The sequence below is a fragment of the Pinus tabuliformis genome, chromosome J (assembly GCF_031772625.1).
Source record: "Pinus tabuliformis cultivar Carrire ecotype Pingquan chromosome J, CPIR1, whole genome shotgun sequence".
Classification (NCBI taxonomy): Eukaryota; Viridiplantae; Streptophyta; class Pinopsida; order Pinales; family Pinaceae; genus Pinus; species Pinus tabuliformis.
Genome location: NC_142295.1, coordinates 444,214,876 through 444,236,458, shown reverse-complemented (window position 1 = coordinate 444,236,458; position 21,583 = coordinate 444,214,876). Strand labels below are relative to the sequence as shown.

Here is a 21,583-nt window from a genome sequence, read left to right as displayed (position 1 = left end):
GCTGGGCGGCTAAGGCTTTCTTAAAAGAGTTTCCAAGATTAAGAAGACCAAGATGTAAGATTTTTTCTTGTTCTCTTATTAAAAAATCACAAAAGGCATCAAAGGAAGGGGACTTGTAGTCTTGTCCTTGAGAAATGAAGGCTTCTCTTGTAGAATGGAAGGTGGAAACAAACACAGAGTAGGCTGGTCACAACTTAGTAAGAATGGAATAGATAAGGTTACCATCTTCTTTCTTAACCTTAACACCATCCAAGAGAAGTCTAAGGGTCTTGAACTTGGACAAAAAATCTTCAATGGAAGAAAAATTATTGGGGTCCAATGTAAGCAACTCATTTTCGAGTTGATGGGCTCTAAGTTCATTTTTAATTCCAAAAACTCTAGTGATCTGTTTCATTGCTTCATTAAGAGTATCAAGTTCTCCGATATGGAATCTAAGGTTTGGAGAAATAGACATCCCTATCAACCCACGTGCTTGATCTTGCCTATTTTCCCATTTGGCTACCTTATCTTCATCTTTAGGTTTTGTTTCTTGGCCTAAGGCTATTCTGTAAAGACCTTTACTTCTAAGTAAATCCACAATGTAGGACCACCATTGGAAGTAGTTGGTGCTGTCAAGAATAACTTGGCATGGACTTTCCATTTTAACAGAAACTGGAGCTATAGATGCTGAAACTAAGCGTTCCAATGGAAAGATCTCGAAAAATTAAGTTGATTCAAAAAAACGGCTTCCGGATGAAGAAGTTATGGCCTTTTGAAGAAAAGTTGTTGAAGATGCCGACGAAGTGCGGGAATATGCAAAAATGAATGATAATGTTATATTTAAAAAAATCCGCCCCCTTTCCAAACTTAATCTAATTAGCTCAACAAAAATAAAGACTTGAACTCAAGACCTCTGTTCTCATAAAGTAGCTTTAGACCAAGTGAGCTAGATTAAAAGGTTAGTAATTTTTGGAAAAGAGGGAAGGGGTTTTTTTTTTTTTAGTCACTGAAGCTTTGGGGTGCGTGCTTACTTGAGAAAGCTCTTTTTTGCCTACAAAACAAAAAACACAAAACCCAACACAGACATACAAAAAAAAAAAACCTTACAGCTTGAAGTTAGCTTTAGCCAGAAACTAAATATTTTCCTCAATGTTTCTGATTTTCCGAGATCACACTAAGGCGCGGCGGAAAAGAGCATGCGCATGAGAAAAATCCTTCCTTTCTATTTCTGATTTGCCCAGATCACACAGAGTCACGGGGCAAAGAGCATACGCAGAAATGAAAGGTATAGATCCGGTAATAAAAAAAACAAAGAGCTAAATAAACCGAAATAAACAGAGAGAAAATAACTAAAAACTGCAAATAAACACTATATACCTCCAGATCTTAAAAATGACGTAGCTAGGGCTACCGGAAACCTTTTCACATCAAACAAAAGGGGTTCCTCTGTAATGTCCCTTATCAGGAATATACCTCAAACACAAGAAAACTCCACCCAGAGATGGACTGGGAGGGCATTTACTAGATATGTCGCCTCTAAAAAGAGGACGAAATCCGGAGGCTACCTGGCCCTTTCCAGACTCTCTCTAAGAGTATAATAGAAACTCACAAGTGGCATAATAGCCGAGAATGCTCAAAGAGATACAATAACAATGATACGATATATATCAAATAAACCATAAGCAGATACACAAGAAATGCAGAGAGAATGCTAAGCCATTTTATTATACTAAGTAATAAAAATGAGTATAGGAGGTGATCAAGAAGATGGCACCTCTACTTGCACTAGGCAAGTGAAGGAAATATACTCAGAATAGTGAAGGAATGGCCCCTCTCTGATCTGCATCCAAGCTGTTGGGAAACTGCTATGCTGCTGCTGCTGCTGCTGCTAGAAATCAAATGAGGATTTGGAGCTGCTCCCCTCCTCAGAAAAGGCTGAAACTCTGGAATCGGACTCTACTCAAGAAACCCAGAAAAACCCAGAAAGCACTCTTGGATGGCCGACCCCCGAAAATCACCCCCTTGGGGTTCTGCGCAGTCTCTCAGTGCTCTGTGCTGCCACTGAATGCAACCCTCCAAAAATATGCCTAAAACCCCTGCCAAAACTCTCCAGCTACAAGGGCTAATCTCCTGCTCTACCTCCCAGCACAAAACCAGAACTGCGTCCCTCTCTCAGTGCTGCCCAGTCCTCCAGAACTGCGTCCCTCTCTTAGTGTTGCGCAGTCCTCCAAAATGTTGATAAACTGCTGCTGAAATGCTGATATATCTACTACTGAAATGCCAATGGAAGTACCTTGCCTGAGTAGGCACTCGAAGTCCCCCGGGGCTAAGGGTGAGATCTCCGAACGGAGACACTCAATGCACTAAACAGTGTTGTAGACTAGCTAAACAGCCAGCGTGCTCTAAGTCGAAATGACTATCACAAATGCTCATAACAGAATGATCAAAATGAGGGGGCTCCTCTCTCATTTATAGCCTTTGCCTCTCTCAATCCCAAGGCTCACCTCCTCCTACATGATTCCCCTCTTGCCACGTGTGTCTTCCCTCCTGCGCAGTCCCTCCATGTGTCTGCGTGGGCTCCATTTCTGCGTCCCCCTTTGCCCCCTTGGCTCCCCTTTAAGTCACAACGTTGTGCTACTAGGAAGTGAATTTTTATTCTAAAAGTGAGTTATGTCCCCCTTCCTCACTTTTTATTTACAAATAACTATAGATGGCAAAAATTTGGACAAAATCGAATAATCCAATTAGCCATGGCTAATTAGGAATATTATATCCTCACTGTAATAGATGCTCCTAACACAATAGAGCAATCCTCTCAGCCCAAAAGCAGTCAGTAACAGTAGATCTAGGAAACGACAGTCGAATACAGTTCTACTGGCTTCATATTTGGATCACCAACGGATGCAGCCCTCCAATAGCTCTGATACCATGTAGGAATTTACAGGGTAAGTTCCTCAGACAAAACACCAAAGGACACCACTCACAAATAGATCACAGATCAATACACCAGTATTGTTGACGTGGTTAAAACCCTCAAAGAGGGAAACAGTCCACGGCCTGAGCCAACATGGCCACTTCAGGCAATTTATTAATAAAAGAATGAAAATTTACATAAGCTTCTCTCATGAACGGTTACCCTACAAATGACCCTCCATGCTCTTTAAATAGAGATCATGGACCAATCGGGTGTTAAGCCACGGATCAAGTGTCGGTAATACCGAGGAGAGAATGAACCGTCAGATTGTAAGTTACAAAAGTACATAGTAAAGAAACACACTTTACCTAACTCTACACTAGACCAAGTTATACTTAACTATTTCCTATGTGTCGGAATATCCTAACACTAGAGACCCTCCTGATGCTGAAGCTCCCTCTGCCGCTGACAAGTGCTCCTTCTTTGACCTCTGCACTGCTGCAACAACTCCTTGCATCTCGCACCATTGCACACTTCTTTGTGCCATCCTACACTGGTGCAACACTCCCATGCCTCTCGCACTGTTGCAGCCTGCTAGCTTCGCATTGTCTCGGGATTCCTGCATTATAGCTCTCTCTGCCGCTCCATCCGCATCCGTCTCTCCCCACATCAGCCAGTCCTACTACTCTTCTTTGGGGCTCCCATAGCAAGGTCTAATCCAAGAGGCTGGGTACCTCAAGGATCCTACCCCTCATCTCTTGTAGTCCGCCTGACTACAGCTCAATGTCTCCCCACTTCTTCTCAAGTGGTGCGTGTGCACTCATGACACAATCATCATCTGTCAAAACTTCCTTCTTTGCCCTTGTTGGCGCTGCCTTAGTCTCGAAAGACTTTCACTTACTCTTCTTCCTTGGACACTGGGTCGCATAATGACCCAGCTCCCCACAGTGGAAGCACTTGATCTTGGAGAGATCCTTCTTCTTCTGCTTCTCCTGCTTTCCCTCAGATGCTAGGGCAATATCTTCGTCCTCCTGTTTGACTTTGATCCCCTTGCTGCTGCTACCCATCTTCGACTGCTGTCTGATCTCTTCTTGGCAAAGAGCAGCCCACATCTCATCCCAAGGTGGAAGTGTCCCTCTGCCCAATATACTTTGGACAAATACCTCCCAATCTTCTAAGACTGCATTCAGGGCCATCATCACCATCAATTCCTGATCTGGTGTGGCTTCTATAGCAGTCAACTGATCTCGGATCTCATTCAGTCCTCTGATGAAGGTGTCAATTCGTTCTCCCTTCTTCATTTGATACGACCTTAACTAATTCTCAACTAGCATTCTTCTCTGTACAGAAGTATGCTGGTACAATTTCTTGAGGGCCTCCCACATCTCATATGTCGTTTCCTTCTCGGCAATGTGTGGTACTACATGGTCCTTGACCCCGTCAAGGATGATGCTCTTGGCCCTCGCCATTGCCTCCTCGTACTTGTCGTTATCATTGGGGTCGACTAGGATAGCTATAACCTTCAAGGCAAAGTTCTTGACATGATTTCTGTCAAGTACCGATAATATTCTGGCCTTCCAGACTGCGAAGTTCGACGCTCTGTCCAGTCTATCTAGGTCTCTTACTCCGTGTAGTGCCATGATGCTCTTCTACTTCCCTCCTGGAAGTTCTCTGTTCGACTCCTCCGAGTCTCTATTTCCCGTTTGGAAGTTCTCTTCTGGACTCTCATCTGAGTCCTGATTTCCGTCTTAGAAATCCTTCTACCGCTATCGTGATGCCCCCTACTCTGATCGTCTTGTGCAACCGCACCATTGATCCAGATTCCTCGGCTAGAAACCCTCGGTAGCAACTCCCTCCTCTTGGCCTTGCTTTGTCAGGTACTGTTCTGACTACAGTACCTCACCAGCTCCACTCTGCAATATTCCCACAGCCTTCTAAACCCCAACAACCTAAAGGTGAGAGCTCCTAGGCTCTGTGCAATCCTAGCACCAGCAACCCGGCCTCCTCAGTCAATTGCGTCAGCCCTCCCAACTTTTGTGTGGCTCTGCATGAGGCTCCCTTTGCCTTCCTTAGCCTCTGCGCTACCTCTTCCCGGCTCACCCTTGATGATGCAGGGACTGCATCACCCTTCCCTTGTTGTTGCTCTGCTAGAAACAGCTTGTCACCTCAGGACAATTGTTTTCTGCTGCTATTGCTCGGCTCGGCTGATGTTCTCAGTCCTCCTATGATCTACAATCACGCTCTGATACCATGTTGAAATTTCTAAGTCTACTTAGTTAAGAACCCTCCATGCACTTTATCTGATTTATTCCTACCTACTTGTTTCATTACTTAACAAGTTATTTACAATGTAAATACTGAAAATAAACACTAGTGCATGCTCAACATATTACAGATCAACAACTGAAAGAAACAGAAACAATCACACCATATGACACCATTATTTTTGGAACAATGTCCCCAGAAAAACCCAATGTGGGAAAACCGGTGCAGCTATCTGAGGGTTTTCTTATTAAGCAATATCAGAGTACAATATGGGTGCCGAAACTGGCCTACCCAACAGAGAATTTCCTTGGCAGTAATACCTCTCAGTTTGAGACAAATCTCTTGGCTGAAACCCCGGATAATCCTTCCGACAGCTCCTCAGCTCCAATCTGCCCCAGAAACCCTAGCGTCTTCTCTTTCTGGACTGCGTCAACCCCTCTCTGCCTAGCGCTGGCCCTGCATCACCCTGGATGGGTCTGCGTCAGCCTTAGGAGGCCCTATGCTCAGCCTTCTGGCCCTCTGCATCAGCAACGCTGGCCTCTCTGAGGCTCTACGCAGTTCCCGACTGCCTCTGCATGGCCCTGCGTGAGCCCTGGCGGCCACTGCATCACTCTCTCTGGCTACTTGCTAATCTTCCGGCACTATCTTTGCCTCTCTGTCTCTCTGTACTCAATGCCCCTCAACTGCAACTCCCGATCACTAATTCTATCTCTCTTAGCAAACCCCGCTCTAGAGAATAGAATGACTGATCACTCTGGTGTTCTCTCCAAGTAACCCTCGAGCCTCCTCTTATACTTTTCATGTTGACATATCAACGGTTGAGATTAAGTCCCTAATCAACGGCTAAGATTAGATCTGGCTTGATCCATGTCTTTTGGACCATTCTAACATAGTTTTATATTAATCCACATTAATATTTTAATTTCCCTAAGTTTAGACTTAGGGACTCCATTAAAAATATTGATTATTTTAATATCTCTTGAACTGTTTAGAATCTGCCCAAACCCTTTCTGGGTATTGGAGATCTCATGTGCCCCAACCTCTCCACCAAATTTCATGGCTAGAGCACATCCGATGCTACCACAAATCAACAATTAGCAAGTCGCAGAGAAGATGCAAGTCGCAGAGATACAAATACGAGCCAAAGAGAATGCGAGCTACCACAAAGAATGCGAGCCACAAAAGATAAATGCTAGCCTTAGAAAAATGTGATCCACAAAGAATAATGTGAGCCTTAGAAAATTTGATCCACAGAGAATGCAAGCGTCAATGATGAATGTGAACCATGATATTTTTTGTAGCATCGGAGGTGTTCTAGTCTCGAATCTTTGTGGAGAGGCTAAAACCCAGGAGTTCTCCATAACCCAGAAATCATTTATGGAAATTCCACCTAAAAGTGTCTCAATTAGATTATTAGCCTATTTTTAAATATTTCTCAAGTCTAAACTGAGGAAAAGTGATTAATTAATCAGTATTAATTGAGAAAGGTGTGAATCATCTAGAAACTCACCCGAATCGATCCAGAAATTATCTCATCCATCGATTATGTTTTAATCTTGGTTGTTGGAGTCCCAACTGGAGATTATAAGAAGAGGTCGATGGGTAGATGGAGGACACACTGGTGCAGATACTCAGTTGCTTAGGCAGTTTGATTTTCCCAATAGCAGAGATCTAGCAAGGAAGATTGAGGCAGAGGGTGAGTAGCAGGTGGCAGAGGAGGTCAACGACATTTCTTGAGGAAGACTTTTAGATCCAGAAGCGGCAGTGAGAGGGAGTGTGAAATTCCTAGAGGGTTTTCACAAGGACTGTGCAGGCATAGCAGCAGAAAAGTTCAATCTAGCTAGAGGAGCTAGTTATTCAGCAATTGAAAGCCAAGATTTCAGTAAGATAAGCCAGTGAGTCAGTTCTAGAGCTAGAGAGAGACAACACTGTGGATTTTAGAGTTTTTTGAAGGCAGCTACAGCGTAGCCTGCGCAAAGGTTGATGCAGAAGGATTTTCGTGTGGTTGGGTAGGCAGATCCGGGGACAGAAATCAACTTTGGGGTGAGGAAAACCCTCACAGTAATTTTGTCAGTATTTCTCTCAGATTGGATTGCTATTAGAGCATCCAGATTATTGTGCTCAGATTTTTGTTTCTACATAATAAAAATAAACCCTCATACTACTGCACCGGTTTTCCCAAGTTGGGTTTTTCTGAAGACTTTTGTCCAAAATAACAGTGTCAATTTTATGTGTGTCTGCTAGCATATTTCTCAATTCCTATTTTTACTTTCGCAGTATTTTATTTGGTGGAGAAATTGCAGTGTGAATATTTCATTATTTCATCATAAACAAAATAAACTGCATAATTAATTTTTCCAGTTAGAAGAAATATTTCCAGTTGTTTCATTTCAAGGAATTTTTGCCAATCTCAGAAAAAATGTGATCTCATAAAGAATGTGATCCACAAATAATAATGTGAGCTTCAAATAATAATGTGAGGCTCAGAAGTATTCGATCCACAGAGAATGTGAGCCTCAAAAAATTCGATCCATAGAGAATGCGAGCCATAGGAATGTCAATGAGATGCCTAGAATTTCAATGCGATTTTCCATGGAATGAGCTACCACAAAGATATCAAATTCACAATCCAAGACACCTAAAATAGAACGAGTTTTCTAGCCTCAGATGTGATCGAACTTCCTTGATGAGATATGACCCATTCATACTTATAGTCCTCTATGGAGATCTGAATACGTGCCTTGGTGGATCAAGCTGACTTAAGAATTTGGAGGGAAAAATACTTATATTCAAATTTTTCTCATAATAACATTTAAATATATTTTTTCCTTGATGATTGCTTGCTTAATTTTGTGCCACATTAAAGGACAATGAGAAGAGTGCCAAACACATCAATACTATTTTCCTTTAACCAAATTGAATTGTTCCTTGGGGAAAGATGAAATTATTTTGGGGTAGATGGGTTCCTATGCGGAAATTCATCCTATAGTTGCCCCAATTTTCAACATTCCTTTTTGGTTCTAGTTTTTCTCTTGGAGAAGCTAGAATATATGTCTTTCCTTATTAGGCCCAACTATCATCTGTTGTTTTGGATTTAGCTTTTGCATCTGCAAAATTAGTTGGTTGGGTCTGATATAAAAAGAGAATGAAGGTATCCAAAAATGCATTCATATAGTTTGTCAATAGGGCTGGTGGAGGCAGTTGATGTGTATGTGGAATTTCCTACACAACCTCGTCAAATCTGGTGTTAAACTCTTCAATAGTTTCATTATCTTTTCTATTAATTTCCATTAGAGAATTTAATAAAAAAATCTCTCATCCTTAATCTATAAATCCTTAAAACCTAAACTTTGTTCCTTAAACCATGACTACATCCTTAACCTGCATCATTCGAGCTAAGTCCATAGTCTCTAACCTTAACCCTTAAACAATGTTAATTAACCTTATCCTTCAAGGTACCCTGGTTAAATTCCAACCGTTGAACCTTAACTATCAACCCTTAGCTCTTGATCATCACCAAAGCCCCTAAACTTTAACCCATCCCCTTTATTATCTTGAGTAAACACTAAGACCTAACCCCCAACTCATCGCAATAAAACCCCATAGCCTAAACTTGTTGATGGTTTGGAGACTGTAACATTCCTAATGCGAAATATACAATGATAAACAAAGCAAACATAGACATAAAACCATGAAAATCAAACACATGAATCAGTCCATGAAATTTCACCAAAATTTACGCTGCTGAGCCATTTTATTATAATAAGATGAGGGTACAATGAGGTGCTAGAAAGATTGAACCTAGGCTTGCTCAAGGCAAGCTATCTAAGCCCAAATGAACAATAAGAAGTACCTCTCAAATGTGTTGTTGCTCTCTCCTGGCTCTACGCTAAAACTGCCTAGAAATATACTATTGGCTATGAAGAACTGTTGCTAGGGCCTCCTTCGGTGCTCAAAAATTCCGGGAAATTAACCCTGGTCTTTCCACCAATAATCTAGAAAAACCCACGAAGGAATTGGCCAAATGTTGACCTCATATTTTCTGCCCAAATTTCCCTTGGCTCCTCTAGCTGCTAGCTGACTTGGAACCCCTGTTTGACCCCTCAAATCTGCCCAAAAAATGCTGCCAAATTTTTTTTGAGGTCCTTGTCAATGTTGATTTGGGGTAGCATCGGATGTGCTCTAAGCCTCAAATTTTGCAGGGAGGCTTGGGCACAGGGATTCCAAAGAACCTAGAAAGCGTTTTGGGAAATTCTACCCAGAAGTGATTTTATTAAAATAATTAATATTTTTAATGGGGTACCAAAGTTTAAACTTAGGAAAATTAAAATATTAATGGGTATTAATCTAATTAGGGGTGAAACTTCTAGAAAAAGCCACGGATCAATCCAAAACGACTTGAGCCTTTGATTAAGATGTAATCTAGGCTGTTGATTGTCCAACAAGAACATATAAGAAGGGGCTTTAGGGTCATTTGGAAAATACACAGAGAGATAGAGAAAATCAATTTTCTGGAGTGAGAAGTTCTCGAGAGAAAAAATCTATTGAGGAGATCTCTTGCAGATGAGGGGTAGGGATAGCAGCTTCCGAAGAGAGAGATTCTCAGTCAAAGATACATTAGCAGAGAGAGGCAATGAGTGATCTATAAGCCTTGACGCAAGTCCAGAAGGGCCATGCAGAACCAGCGTAGAGGGAGAGAGAGGACTCTGAAATTTGCAGAGGAATTCGATCTTCAGAAGCCAGGAGACTGGGTGTGAGACCAGGAGGCGGGGTGTGAGACCAGGAGGCAGAAATCAAATTTCCTGGGCAGCAGATCGACCATCCAGTGAAGTCACACAATCCCCAGAGAGCTTGATGCTGGGCTGACGCAGAGGCAACCAGAAAATTCAGGGGGCAGTCAGTTTGGCGTTGGATCAACCAAGATTTCTTAGTGATTGTGTGAGGTAAAACTCACAAAGCTTGTGCCAGTATTTCTCTCTATAACTGAATAACCCTGTGAGGTATTCAATGATGTATTCAGATTTTGCTACTGCTTAATAATAATAAACCCTCAGAGTTGCTGCACCGGCTCTCCCGCATTGGGTTTTTCCAGGGACTTTTGTCCAAAAATAACTATCCTATGTGTTTATATTTTCCTTGCTCAGTTTCTATGTTTCAGAATCATATTTAATTGGTGTAGGCTGCTTTAGTAATTTACTTCAATGTTTCATGAAGAAATCTGAAATAAGCTTGTAATGTAATTTACAATCTAGGTGAAGTAGATTCAGCTTGATGCAGTAGGATTCCTGAGACTGTTATATCTAGGAAGTTTCACAGTCAAAAACCCAGAAAAACCTAGAAAGGGATTGTCCTAGTTTTGTTGCTCCAAAATTGACCCCAAATGCTTGGCCCTCCTCCACAAGCAGAAGATGCAACCTGTAGCAAATGTTGTGTTTGTTGCTCCACCAAAATGTTGGAAAAGGCCCCAAAAAACTTACCCGGTCTCCACCTCAAGTTTTAGGCCCAAACTCCCTTCACTCCTCGACTCCCAAGTGTGTCACCTCCAAGCACTGCGCAGTCACTACATTGTTGCTAGTGTCCTCCACACAAACTCGCACTCCCACTGCTGGAACAATTGGAAAAGGATGGAATTCCCTCTTTGGTCTGGGACTCGAAGTCCACCAAAGCAAGGGTTGAGATCTTCGCTTGGAGACACTGTGCTAAACAACACTCACAGACTTGGCTTCCGCTCAAGCATGCTATGTCAAAGACAAGTTTCTGAATAGATAAATGAATGAAAAAAATGAGTGCCTCTTGCTCTATTTATAATCTGTGGCTCCTTCTATCCTTGTGGTCCCCACTCTCTCTCTCTCTCCCCTAATTCGCACTCTCTTCTCTTCTCTCTCTCTTACAAGAGTGCGAGTTCCCTCCTTGGGTCGAATTTCTCTTTCTTGCGGTCCCCACTTTCCACTAGAGCCGTAATATTCTCTTTTCCTCCTAAGTCTTGGTGCTGGAATTGCGTTCTCTCCCCAAACTCATCTCTAATGCTGAAAATCAAAATTGGGGATATTACAGTCCTCCCTGCCAAAAATTGCTTGTCCTCAAGCAATGCATGAACTAGCACCTCCTCTGTCTATTGATCACCCCTATCATCATTAGTAATACTGGGGTTCCAAACATTCCACTGAGTCATTCCAGGTCTCTACACTATCCTGACATGAAAGAATCCCTCAATACCAGGATCCCAATCCATCCTATCCCACCTGAAGCTCCCCTCGCTCCACTCACTATCCTGCCCAGTATAAGTACCAAAAGTCCCCTGTATACCATCAATGAGTAGGGGATCATGATAATGTGGCACCATGCCCAACTCCTCGTGAAGTTTTCCTACCACGTAGGCCATCCCATGCACTCCAGGAGTATACTCTCGAAGATACCACCCAATCCCTGCAGAGATAGCGTCTCGCTCAAGTGAGTTTCTCCTGATATCATCCTGCTGGCCCACCTACCATGCTAATGAAGTCCCCCACGCCATCGGTGACTCGCTAAACCCCAATGGAAGATCTGCATGATCTGCCCCTATAGTAGTCAGCTCATCCCTAAAGGTTATTGAGCTGTGAAGAGCGGTGATGATCAGGTCCCTTGCTAATCTCAGAGTCGTGCCATCATGCTGAAGCTGCGCTACTCTGATTATGACATACTCCCCACCGTGTGCGAACTGTATCCTCCTCTCATGAGGCCTAGTGGCGAAAGGTCTATGAGAGCTAAGTTCATCCTGCCCGGGCATCCCCATGATGCCAATATCTACCCTTCCACTACCAATCTCGACCCTGAGCCATAACAAGATAAGTCTGCCTCGCCATGTCGTGGAGGTCTCAGTGATCCCCCATGTGTCAAACCCAAAGTGAACTCAATCACCCTTTGCAATGACCCCGCTCATCACAAAGGGGAGTAATCCACCCGCCAACCGGGTCCCTAGATCCCCCAAACATACATGGAGCTCATAACTCCCTCTCCTCACAGGATGTCGCTGCGTAGCGCTGCTATCTACTAGAACCCATCTAGCCCTCGTCTCTGACCCCTGTATGTACCCCCTGGGTAGACCCCAAGTATCAGGAGTATGTCCCATGCATGTGAAACTGCCCTGCTCTTGCCAGACCACGCAGATAAATCTGCTATCCCAACTCCTGACAATACACTTGGACATTGTTTGGAGTCTGGGTACCCTCCTGAAGACGAAGTCTGCCATCCACCATCCCTCAAGTTTGAGCTCAAGGGTGGAACATATGCTACCTCGGCTATCAACCACGCCATCCCTAAGCCTGTATCCAACAACTCGTGCACCTACCAAGGGTCTCAACTGGAGAGTCTCCTCCCTTCTCATGACACGCGGTGTCTCATCCAACTGTCTAGACTCTAGGGTGAGCCTCCCATGTCCAGTTGCCTGAATAGAGAGTGTCAAGGAGAAACAACCAAACGCTCTGTGACTATAAGCAATACTGGAGGATTATGGGCAGGTATGTCCCAAAGGGTATGATCAAAAGTCTGTCAGAATGCTCAAGAGTGATCCTACAGACGAAACTCTCTCCGCCTCAGATCTGTTGATAACTCCCTCGAAGCCTTGTCTCCGCTAAACACGGTGTCCCCAGATGCTCAACAATGTCCGCATCAATCCTAGGTGAGTTGCATCCAATGGTACACCCATTGCCCCGGTCTATAAGTCTCCTTGGGGCCAACACTCCAAGAGTCCGTTACGCTGCATCATGTCTTACTGCAAGTATCGATGTACTCTTCATCATGCCACTGTAAGCCGCAACCTATCCTTGTACACCACTGGATACCCCCGACTAAGGCTATACCATCTCGTACCACCCCGCATCCTGTCTGCGTCAAGGCACCAGTCACTCCCCACGTTTACTCAATGTGATGTAAGGCACTCCTACTCGACAACACAATCCAACACACTACAGTACACCACCATGCATCTCCATGTCCACCTATAGTCCACTACTCAGTACTAGATGCTCCCACACATCCCTGGATGTGATGGCCTAGAGTTGTATCTCTACGTGTTGGCCCACACCTGATCAGTATCATCACCTCCACTATCGCATCACTATACCTATCGATGAATGGATCTTCACTCCAAATCCCCCCTAAGGGATCCAAGAAGTGAATCTCCCTATGTGTCAGCAGTGATGCTACCACTGCGCTGCTCCTTTGCGTCCTTTGTGCATCACACAAAAGTGAAGAGTCCGCAACTCCATACAAGGCACCGTCCGTTGGCCTGCCAATGCCACCTCGTCTGACAAACTCTTGCCAGAGTATGTTGATCACCCAATGATCCTATGTACAAACGTCATACCAAGACAACCAAAGGAGTCTGTCCATAAACTGGTTGGCCACTGGTGCTGACCGAGACTCCCGTAGCGAATGTACATGCTGAACTGCTAGGTCAACTGTACCATCCAGGTTGTAGCCAACCGGCATACCTAGGAAATGATAGGTAGTCGCACCCAGAAACCAATGCCAGTCTGCACTTTCGGTATCCCCGGTGCCTGGAAGCTCCTGCTGAACTACACCTAGGTCCACCACCATCTCCATAGCCCATTCCACAGGGTACCAACTCAGAATCTCTCACCATCCAACCCCAAGAGAGGGATCGAATGCACATAGAACAACCCCAACATGCCGATGCTGCACCCTGTGCAACTCCGATCATCTCATCCTGCTACCCAGGTCAACACATAAGATCAGACTAGGTAGCTCTACCTCTCTCTCTCCAATGGGAAAAGGTGACCCAACAGTGTTTCTAACCTGGTCATCCCCTTTGGTATGTCTAGACAACTCCGCCTCTCTCAATCCAAAGCATAGGGATGGGCTGATAACGTTGTAGATCCTGTCAATGTGCCTCTGAAGCGAACTGTGTTGAAATCCCAACGTGCGGTCTCTATGCTGCCCCTCATTAATGGCTATCCCAAAGGATGTCTGCACATCCTCCTCCATCATGGGCTCGACATGAGCCTCCAATTGCTCCTCCATAGACAACTCAACATGAAAGACATGCTCACCAGTCAGCTGTAGGTGACTGTCGTCCGGCAACCCTGTCATAGATCTGGATGCCTTTGTACCTATTGGCTCCTCATCAATAGTGGAGATGCCTCCCGACACCTCATCAACCTGTGGTGTGCTACTATCACCTAAGAACTCAGTCACAACCAGGGATACCTCATCAATGGATACCTCAACAACGGATGGCATCTCGTCAATGAGTGTATCCTCAACTGTCTCCTTGCCAACCATGGCTCCTTTAACTACTCTCTCATCTTCTTCCTTAATCCTCCTCATCATCCTAGCAAAATTCCACTGAATCTCTATTGGTTTGTGCATGCCTCTTAGTTCATAGAACTCCCAAAAAGAGAGGGACACATGAATGCGACGACCCAATGATTGGTATACCCTCCAGTTTGCTCCCAATAACTCCACATCAATTGCAATCATGTCTGGATTCACAATTGCGGAATGAATCAACTTCTCCCCCACATCAATCATCATTTGTTGCATCCTAATCACCTAGGTTTCTTAGCTTTTTATTCTGGTCTTGTCATAGAACGAAGGGTTTCCCACAGGCTGAGCCAAGATTATGCTCTGATACCACTGTAATATTCTTAATGGGAAATATACAATGATAAACAAAGCAAACATAGACATAAAACCATGAAAATCAAACACATGAATCAGTCCATTAAATTTCACCAAAATCTACGTTGCTAAGCCATTTTATTATAATAAGAAGACGGTACAATGAGGTGCTAGAAAGAGCGCACCTGGGCTTGCTCAAGGCAAGACAGCTAAGCCCAAATGAACAATAAGAAGTCCCTCTCAAATGTGTTTGTGCTCTCTCCTAGCTCTGCATCGAAACTACCTAGAAATATGTTATTGGTTGTGAAGAATTATTTTTAGGGCCTCCTTCAGTGCTCAAAAAAATTTTGGAAATTAACCTCGGGCTCTCCCCCAATAACCCAGAAAAACCCAAGAAGGAATTGGCCAAATGCTGACCTCGGAATTTCGACCCAAATTTCCCTTAGCTCCTCTAGCTGTTGGCTGACTTGGAACCCTTGTTTGACCCCTCAAATCTGCCCAGAAAATTCTGCCAAATTACTTCTAAGGTCCTTGTCAAAAACCCAGAAAGGGTTTGTCCTAGTTTTGATGCTCCAAAATTGACCCCAAATGCTTGGCCCTCCTCCGCAAGCAAAAGATGCAACCTGTAGCAACTGTTGTGTTTGCTTCTCAACCAAAATGTTGGAAAAGGCCCCAAAACACTTCCTCGGTCTCCACCTCAAGTTTTACGCCCAAACTCTTTTCACTCCTCAACTCCCACATGTGTCACCTCCAAGCACTGTGCAGTCCCTGCACTGCTGCTAGTGTCTCCTCCACACAAACTCGCACTCCCACTGCTAGAATAATCGGAAAAGGATGGAACTCCCTCCTTGGGCTGGCACTCGAAGTCCATCGAAGCAAGGGTTGAGATCTGCACTCAGAGACACTCGTGTGCTAAACATCACTTGCAAACTTGGCTTCCGCTCAAGTGTGCTATGTCAAAGACAAGTTTCTGAATAGATGAATGAATGACCAAAATGAGTGCCTCTTGCTCTATTTATAATTCATGGCTCCTTCTCTCCTTGTGGTCCCCACTCTCTCTCTCCTAATTCACACTCCCTTCTCTTCTCTCTCTCTTCCAAGAGTGCGAGTTCCCTCCTTGGGTCAAATTTCTCTTTCTTGTGGTCCCCACTTTCCACTAGAGACACAATATTCTCTTTTCCTCCTAAGTCCTGGTGCCGGAATTGTGTCCTCTCCCCAAATTCATCTCTAATGCTAAAAATCAAAATTGGGGATATTAAAAAGACAATGATTGAGCATTAGTAGATTATATAATGTTTGAATCTACAAATGTTATTTGTAAGGCTTGTTAGGATGTTTCAAAGGTTTCGAAAATGTTGGAAAAGGAAAAGATTAATTTTTTGAGTGGTTGGCGTCACTCAACATGTTATCAAGGAAAAATAATATTTGTAATCAAAGGGGGTTAAGAGGGTTGAGAATTTGAACCCTTGTGTCTCAGAGAGTAATGAAGTAAATGGTACATAGTGGGAAATGTAACCAACGCTTCATCATGGAGAGGAAATGTAAGGAACTGGTGATGGCTGGGTCGAGAACATCGAATTTGAGCTTCAAATGACATTAAAGGAGTTTATATTGGGTGGGAGGAGGAAATTAAGAGAAAAGGTAAGGAATATAATAGAAATATATGCATTTATCCTCTCACAAATGAAATGAGACCAACAATAAAATGACCTATATGCAACAGAACAGACTTTGGGGAGTGTTTGTGACTTCAAGTAAACATTAACTAAGGAAATAAGTAGGGGCAATATCTTGGCTTTCATAGACCTTTGAGAGTGAATCCATTTGATGAATTTAGGTTCCATAAAGCATTATCTTGATTGCTGAAATAGTAGACAATGAACTAAGAAAACAACACATAGAAGTTTATGTGGTGGTAAAGAAATCATGCTTGACAATTATCCACCATTATATCTAGCTTTTGAAGATATACCATCTATTTAAGCACAAGGTTCATATCATTTTCCTTAATTCAAGAGCAGAAGACACTTTATACGAGCCTCAATTATTTTGGAAAACCATGCTTTAGTTTATCATTTTTACTCTCTGAAGCAGTTCATGTGCTTTTGATCCATTCAAAAGCACCATCGGTTGCATCTGTTCATTATATTTTTCAGATAATTTGTTTTTAAGTGGCACTTGAGTTCAAGCAAACCATCAATTCCATACTTTGTTTCTAAGTTGTCTCCCCAAGCCAAATTCTTCTAAACATCTTCCATATAGATATTGAATTCAAACCCATATAATTTTCAAGTACAATTCAATTGCTTTATATTCATTGCTAAATTTCCCCTTATGATTATAAGATACAATTAATTTTAGATAAGTTTCTCATTCATGTAGGCTCATGTTTTCCATCGTCCTTTTATGGAGGGTTACTGAAACTAATGCTTTTGCAGTAACATATACCTTCATCGTGATCCAGAATTCATGCCCAAGAATTCAGCAGCCTGGAGTGCTTGGAATTTTTTAGGAAGCCAAAATAACCACGTATGTGTGACTTACTGGCTTAACACATTACAGGTATGTACCTTATTAATTCACATATTTTGAAGGCATTTTGTTTGGAAATTTCAGTTAGTTTATTATCATATAGTATTATATGCACATTTATGCTGGGACTGACCTCTAGTTAGTAATTACTGCTTGCTAATCCAAATGGCTTCTAAGTTCTATGTGAAGAAGACTAGAATATTCAAGGCTCATATTATAGCTTTTAACTTTTCACACATGTACTGATATTGATGTTCATGCAGTTCTTGTACATAGAAAACCATTATGTGAATTCTTTATGCACAGTACATACTGAATGAATTTGCTGAACAAACTCTTGCTAATAAATTGGATAAATTGTTGCAGAATTTAGGCAATACGGGCCTACCTTTCCTTGTAACTCTCAACCCTCCACATGCACCTCAAAATAACATTACCATTTGGTCTACGAGTCATCCAGTTCCAACACCTGCTGCAGCACAAGCATCAAAAGAATTTGACGTCATTCAAGGAAAGAGAGGAATATGGTTCTGTGGTGCATATCAAGGTAGAATGCAATTGACCTTAAGTTTCTGATTTGGATGGTGCTATTAATGTTTACTTACACTTATTTGTAAAGCAACAAAAAAATTGTGGTTTATTAAGATAATACAAAAAAATACCTACATCTATTACAAAATGCACAAGTGATTCCATAATGAAATAATAACCATGCATGATTCCGTAGGTTCTGTGCTTTAAGAGAGGCTCCTTCCATGGAAAAAATATATAGACCATACCAATGATAAAAGAGCAAAAATGGCAAAGAAGGTTTATGTCCATCATTATTCCTTTGATTTTCTTAGTGAAAGGCCCTCAATAAATTCATCACTCACACCATTGACCAAGAATCATTTAAGATGATTTCTGATTGGAGGGTTTACCATTATCTTCTCAAGGAAAAAGGGGGAATTTTTATATGGAACAGAAAAACAAACTGTGAATATGTTTAGGTTCAACCGATATCCTTTGATAGGTAATCCTTCCTAAAATGACCCCTTGTGCTATTCTTGATCCTCAGAACTTGTTTACTTATGCCTCCTCTCTTTTTAATGTACCCAACCATGATAATAGATAGATCTCTAGCATGGTGTTTCTTTACTGATCACATGGCACTTACAATTTTAATATTAAGTCCAGTAAAGAAAAACACATTGAGATCCGAAATCATAGCTCCACAAGCATATTGCTAGCAACAGACAATGCTGATCTTTTCAGCCATCATCATTCATACGGGTTCCCTCCTACTTTGGGCTCACATCTTATTCATCCTAAAACCAAGTTTGGTGAGAAGTTCTTATTTAAAAAAAATTAAGCATCTTATATATTTCAGTAGTGAAGGACAACTTAAGAACCATAAAAGAGTACACATAAGAAAAACCATTGAACAAACCAATTTGACAAGGCTGGCCCACAGACTAATTCAACAGGTGAGCCTGAAGACCAGTTTGACAGTGCAGCACAATATGAGAAAAGTAGACCGACTTGGGACTTTAAATTGATTGGACTAGTTTCTCCATTACTTGCAATATTTAAATTGACTAAGAGGTGCATCTACACAAGTTTTCCTACATTTTCCTCTGCATACGGCAGTTGCACTCTTTTTCTACTACAACAACTTTTTCATAGTTTCAAATGTTACTAATTTAATGTATACTTGGGATTCTGAGGATAACTTGGATATTATTGTAAAGATTTACTACAAAACTAAATCTCTTTTGCCAAAAATAATTTGACAAGGTACTAACATTTTGTATTCTTTATGAAGAAAATGATTTCATTGACTTCTTAATCTCCTCTATATTTGCATCATGCAATATCACGAGAGTTATTTATTGGCACTAGAATGTGGTGAACAGTCATTACATAATTACTTTGTCTAAGTGTTTTCTTTCCTTTTATATTCTGGGATTCACAGACCCTTTTGTATGCTTATTACGTTTAATTTAAGGGTTACAAGGTGATTGATTTGATTGGCACAACAACATACGTAGAAGAGCTACAAGCAGGATATCACGATTGATGATTTATATAGTACCTACATTTAGATCCTCTTGTACTCGTGTTAATTAATAGATGCATTTCTTTCTTGGATATTCTGACATTATAATTTGGATAAAGTGTAGATGTGGCAGGTCAGTTGTGCCATAGATTAGTGAGCTGGAAAATCTTAATTTCAATAACATAAAAGGAAACCTATGAATGTCAAGTGGTGTTGATCATGCAAGTTTTGGCTGAATGGGAGGCTTATTGATGGCCATATTCTACTACCTCACTTGAGGCATCTAGTAAAAGGATTGATTAAGTCACCATCCATAGAACTTGAGTAGGTGCATCCCACAACGTTTTAAGGATCGGGAGCCCAACCAATCATTGTCATAAGATAGCTCCAAACAAAAATTGATTCTCTCCTATTAACACCTGTTGCATTCAAACTGTCAAAGTTCTAGGGAAGCGGAAGTACCAACTTTTTCAACAAGGATCGGATCACATATCAGCAGTCCATGTGTCATGGTCATCCCATTCTGCAAGTTATATATTGTAAATGATCTTAGTAAAACCTTGAGTCTATGTAACAACCTAGGTAAGCATGTAATTGATGACGAATTCCATCTTAGGAGGTTTTTTAACCTCACTGATTACCTGTGTTTTTCTACACGGCTAATCAAAAGAGTTTTTTCCCTCCAGCTTAAACCCCCAAAAGCTAGGGTGAAATTTATTGTTGGATTATCAGGTGAGTCCTAGTGTTTTAGTCGAGTCTGATGTAAAAGTGGTTTGGGAATAATTTAAGCTAATTGGCTTAATTATTTTATTACAAATCACTTGGTTTACTAAATCATATTGAGTCGCAGATGGGTTATGTGTCTTGATGGTCTAAGACAAATGTGTATTCCCTCTTTGAGTCTTGTAAATGAAAAATCATAGGTATTAGAGGGTTGGAAAAATAATTAATCCCCTCATGTGTAAATTAATTAATTTTTTTGGCAAAATAAAATTAAATCCTAAGCCAGAAAATTAATTAATTGGAGTCAAAATTAAATTGTCTAGGAAAATAAATTCTCCAAATGGAAAAATTCGTGGGTCTTGAAATAATCAATTTTTAAAGGTCCTCCACCAAAGGAATATTTTTTTTTTGCAAGAAAAATTGAACCCTTGGACCTTGGTGGTTAAGTCAAAGTCAAATTTTTGAGGAAATTAACTCTAAATAATTAATTTTGAGCTAATTAAAATAGAATTAAATGATAAATTCGAAAATTCCTCAAAAATAAGAAATTGAGGGCCAAGATTAAAAGATCTTGAAGTGTTTATCAACAGCCAAGATTATTTTGACAAGGATCAAAGAAACTAGTTGTTATTTTTCCCTGTGCTACTTGGGAGCGGGAGCAGAAGCGGGGAGCGGGAGCGGAAGCGGGAGCGGAGCGGGAGCGGGAGCGGGAGCGGAAGCGGCGAGCGGGAGCGGAAACGGGAACGGGAGCAACCATTTTCAGAAGCTCCCGGTTTGGGAGCGAATCCCAGAGCGATTTTTTAAAAATATATATATTTTATATATTTTTTAATTTTTGATACATATATGTCAACAAAAACATGTAGAATGATGAATTAGACATAAAAAAACATAGATTGATCATTGATCATTGAACCATATCACATCAATGATCAATCATCTAGAAATTATAATCTTCATCAACCATGTCCACAAGTTAGTAAAATACATATTACAACTGCAACATATTGAGTCTCGTGAATCATGATTCATCAAATTCAATCTTAAAGTTTCAACTTCAAGCTTTCAAAATTGAAAATTCAATATATAACATTTATCATCATTGATCACCAAAGTTGTACTTGCAAGCTAAGTTTAACCATTACAAGAAGTAATATCTTAGATATTTCTAAGTCCTAACTTCTAACTGTTAACATGAAATGAAATGTTATAAAATGAAACATGAATAATGAAATGAAATGAAACAATTTTAGTCTTTCACGAAGCATCATATTCATAATTCACAATCATTACCAATGAGTTATAATTGCCAACTTCAAACTTCAAATTTTCATTGTCACAGTCATATATTGTTTACAAAAAATATCATTATGATATGAAAGAGTCAATAGTGAAGACTCAAAGACTCAAAACTCAACAGTTATGAAAACTAAAGTCTAATAGAAACTAGAAAAGACAAGTAAACTGTAAATCTACATGTGGCCCTTGCCACGAGAGTCTCCAGGAGT

At 41.4% G+C, this 21,583-nt stretch overlaps 1 protein-coding gene across 1 annotated transcript in view; it reads left to right on the top strand.

Annotated features, from left to right (window-relative positions):
- Positions 1-21,583, top strand: part of LOC149227725 (uncharacterized) — a 429,088-nt gene that overhangs the window by 147,182 nt on the left and 260,323 nt on the right. Inside the window, exons 8-9 of the mRNA XM_089380583.1 lie at positions 17,218-17,341; positions 17,678-17,858. Coding sequence (XP_089236709.1) covers positions 17,218-17,341; positions 17,678-17,858 — 305 coding nt within the window. The remainder of the gene's footprint in view (positions 1-17,217; positions 17,342-17,677; positions 17,859-21,583) is intronic.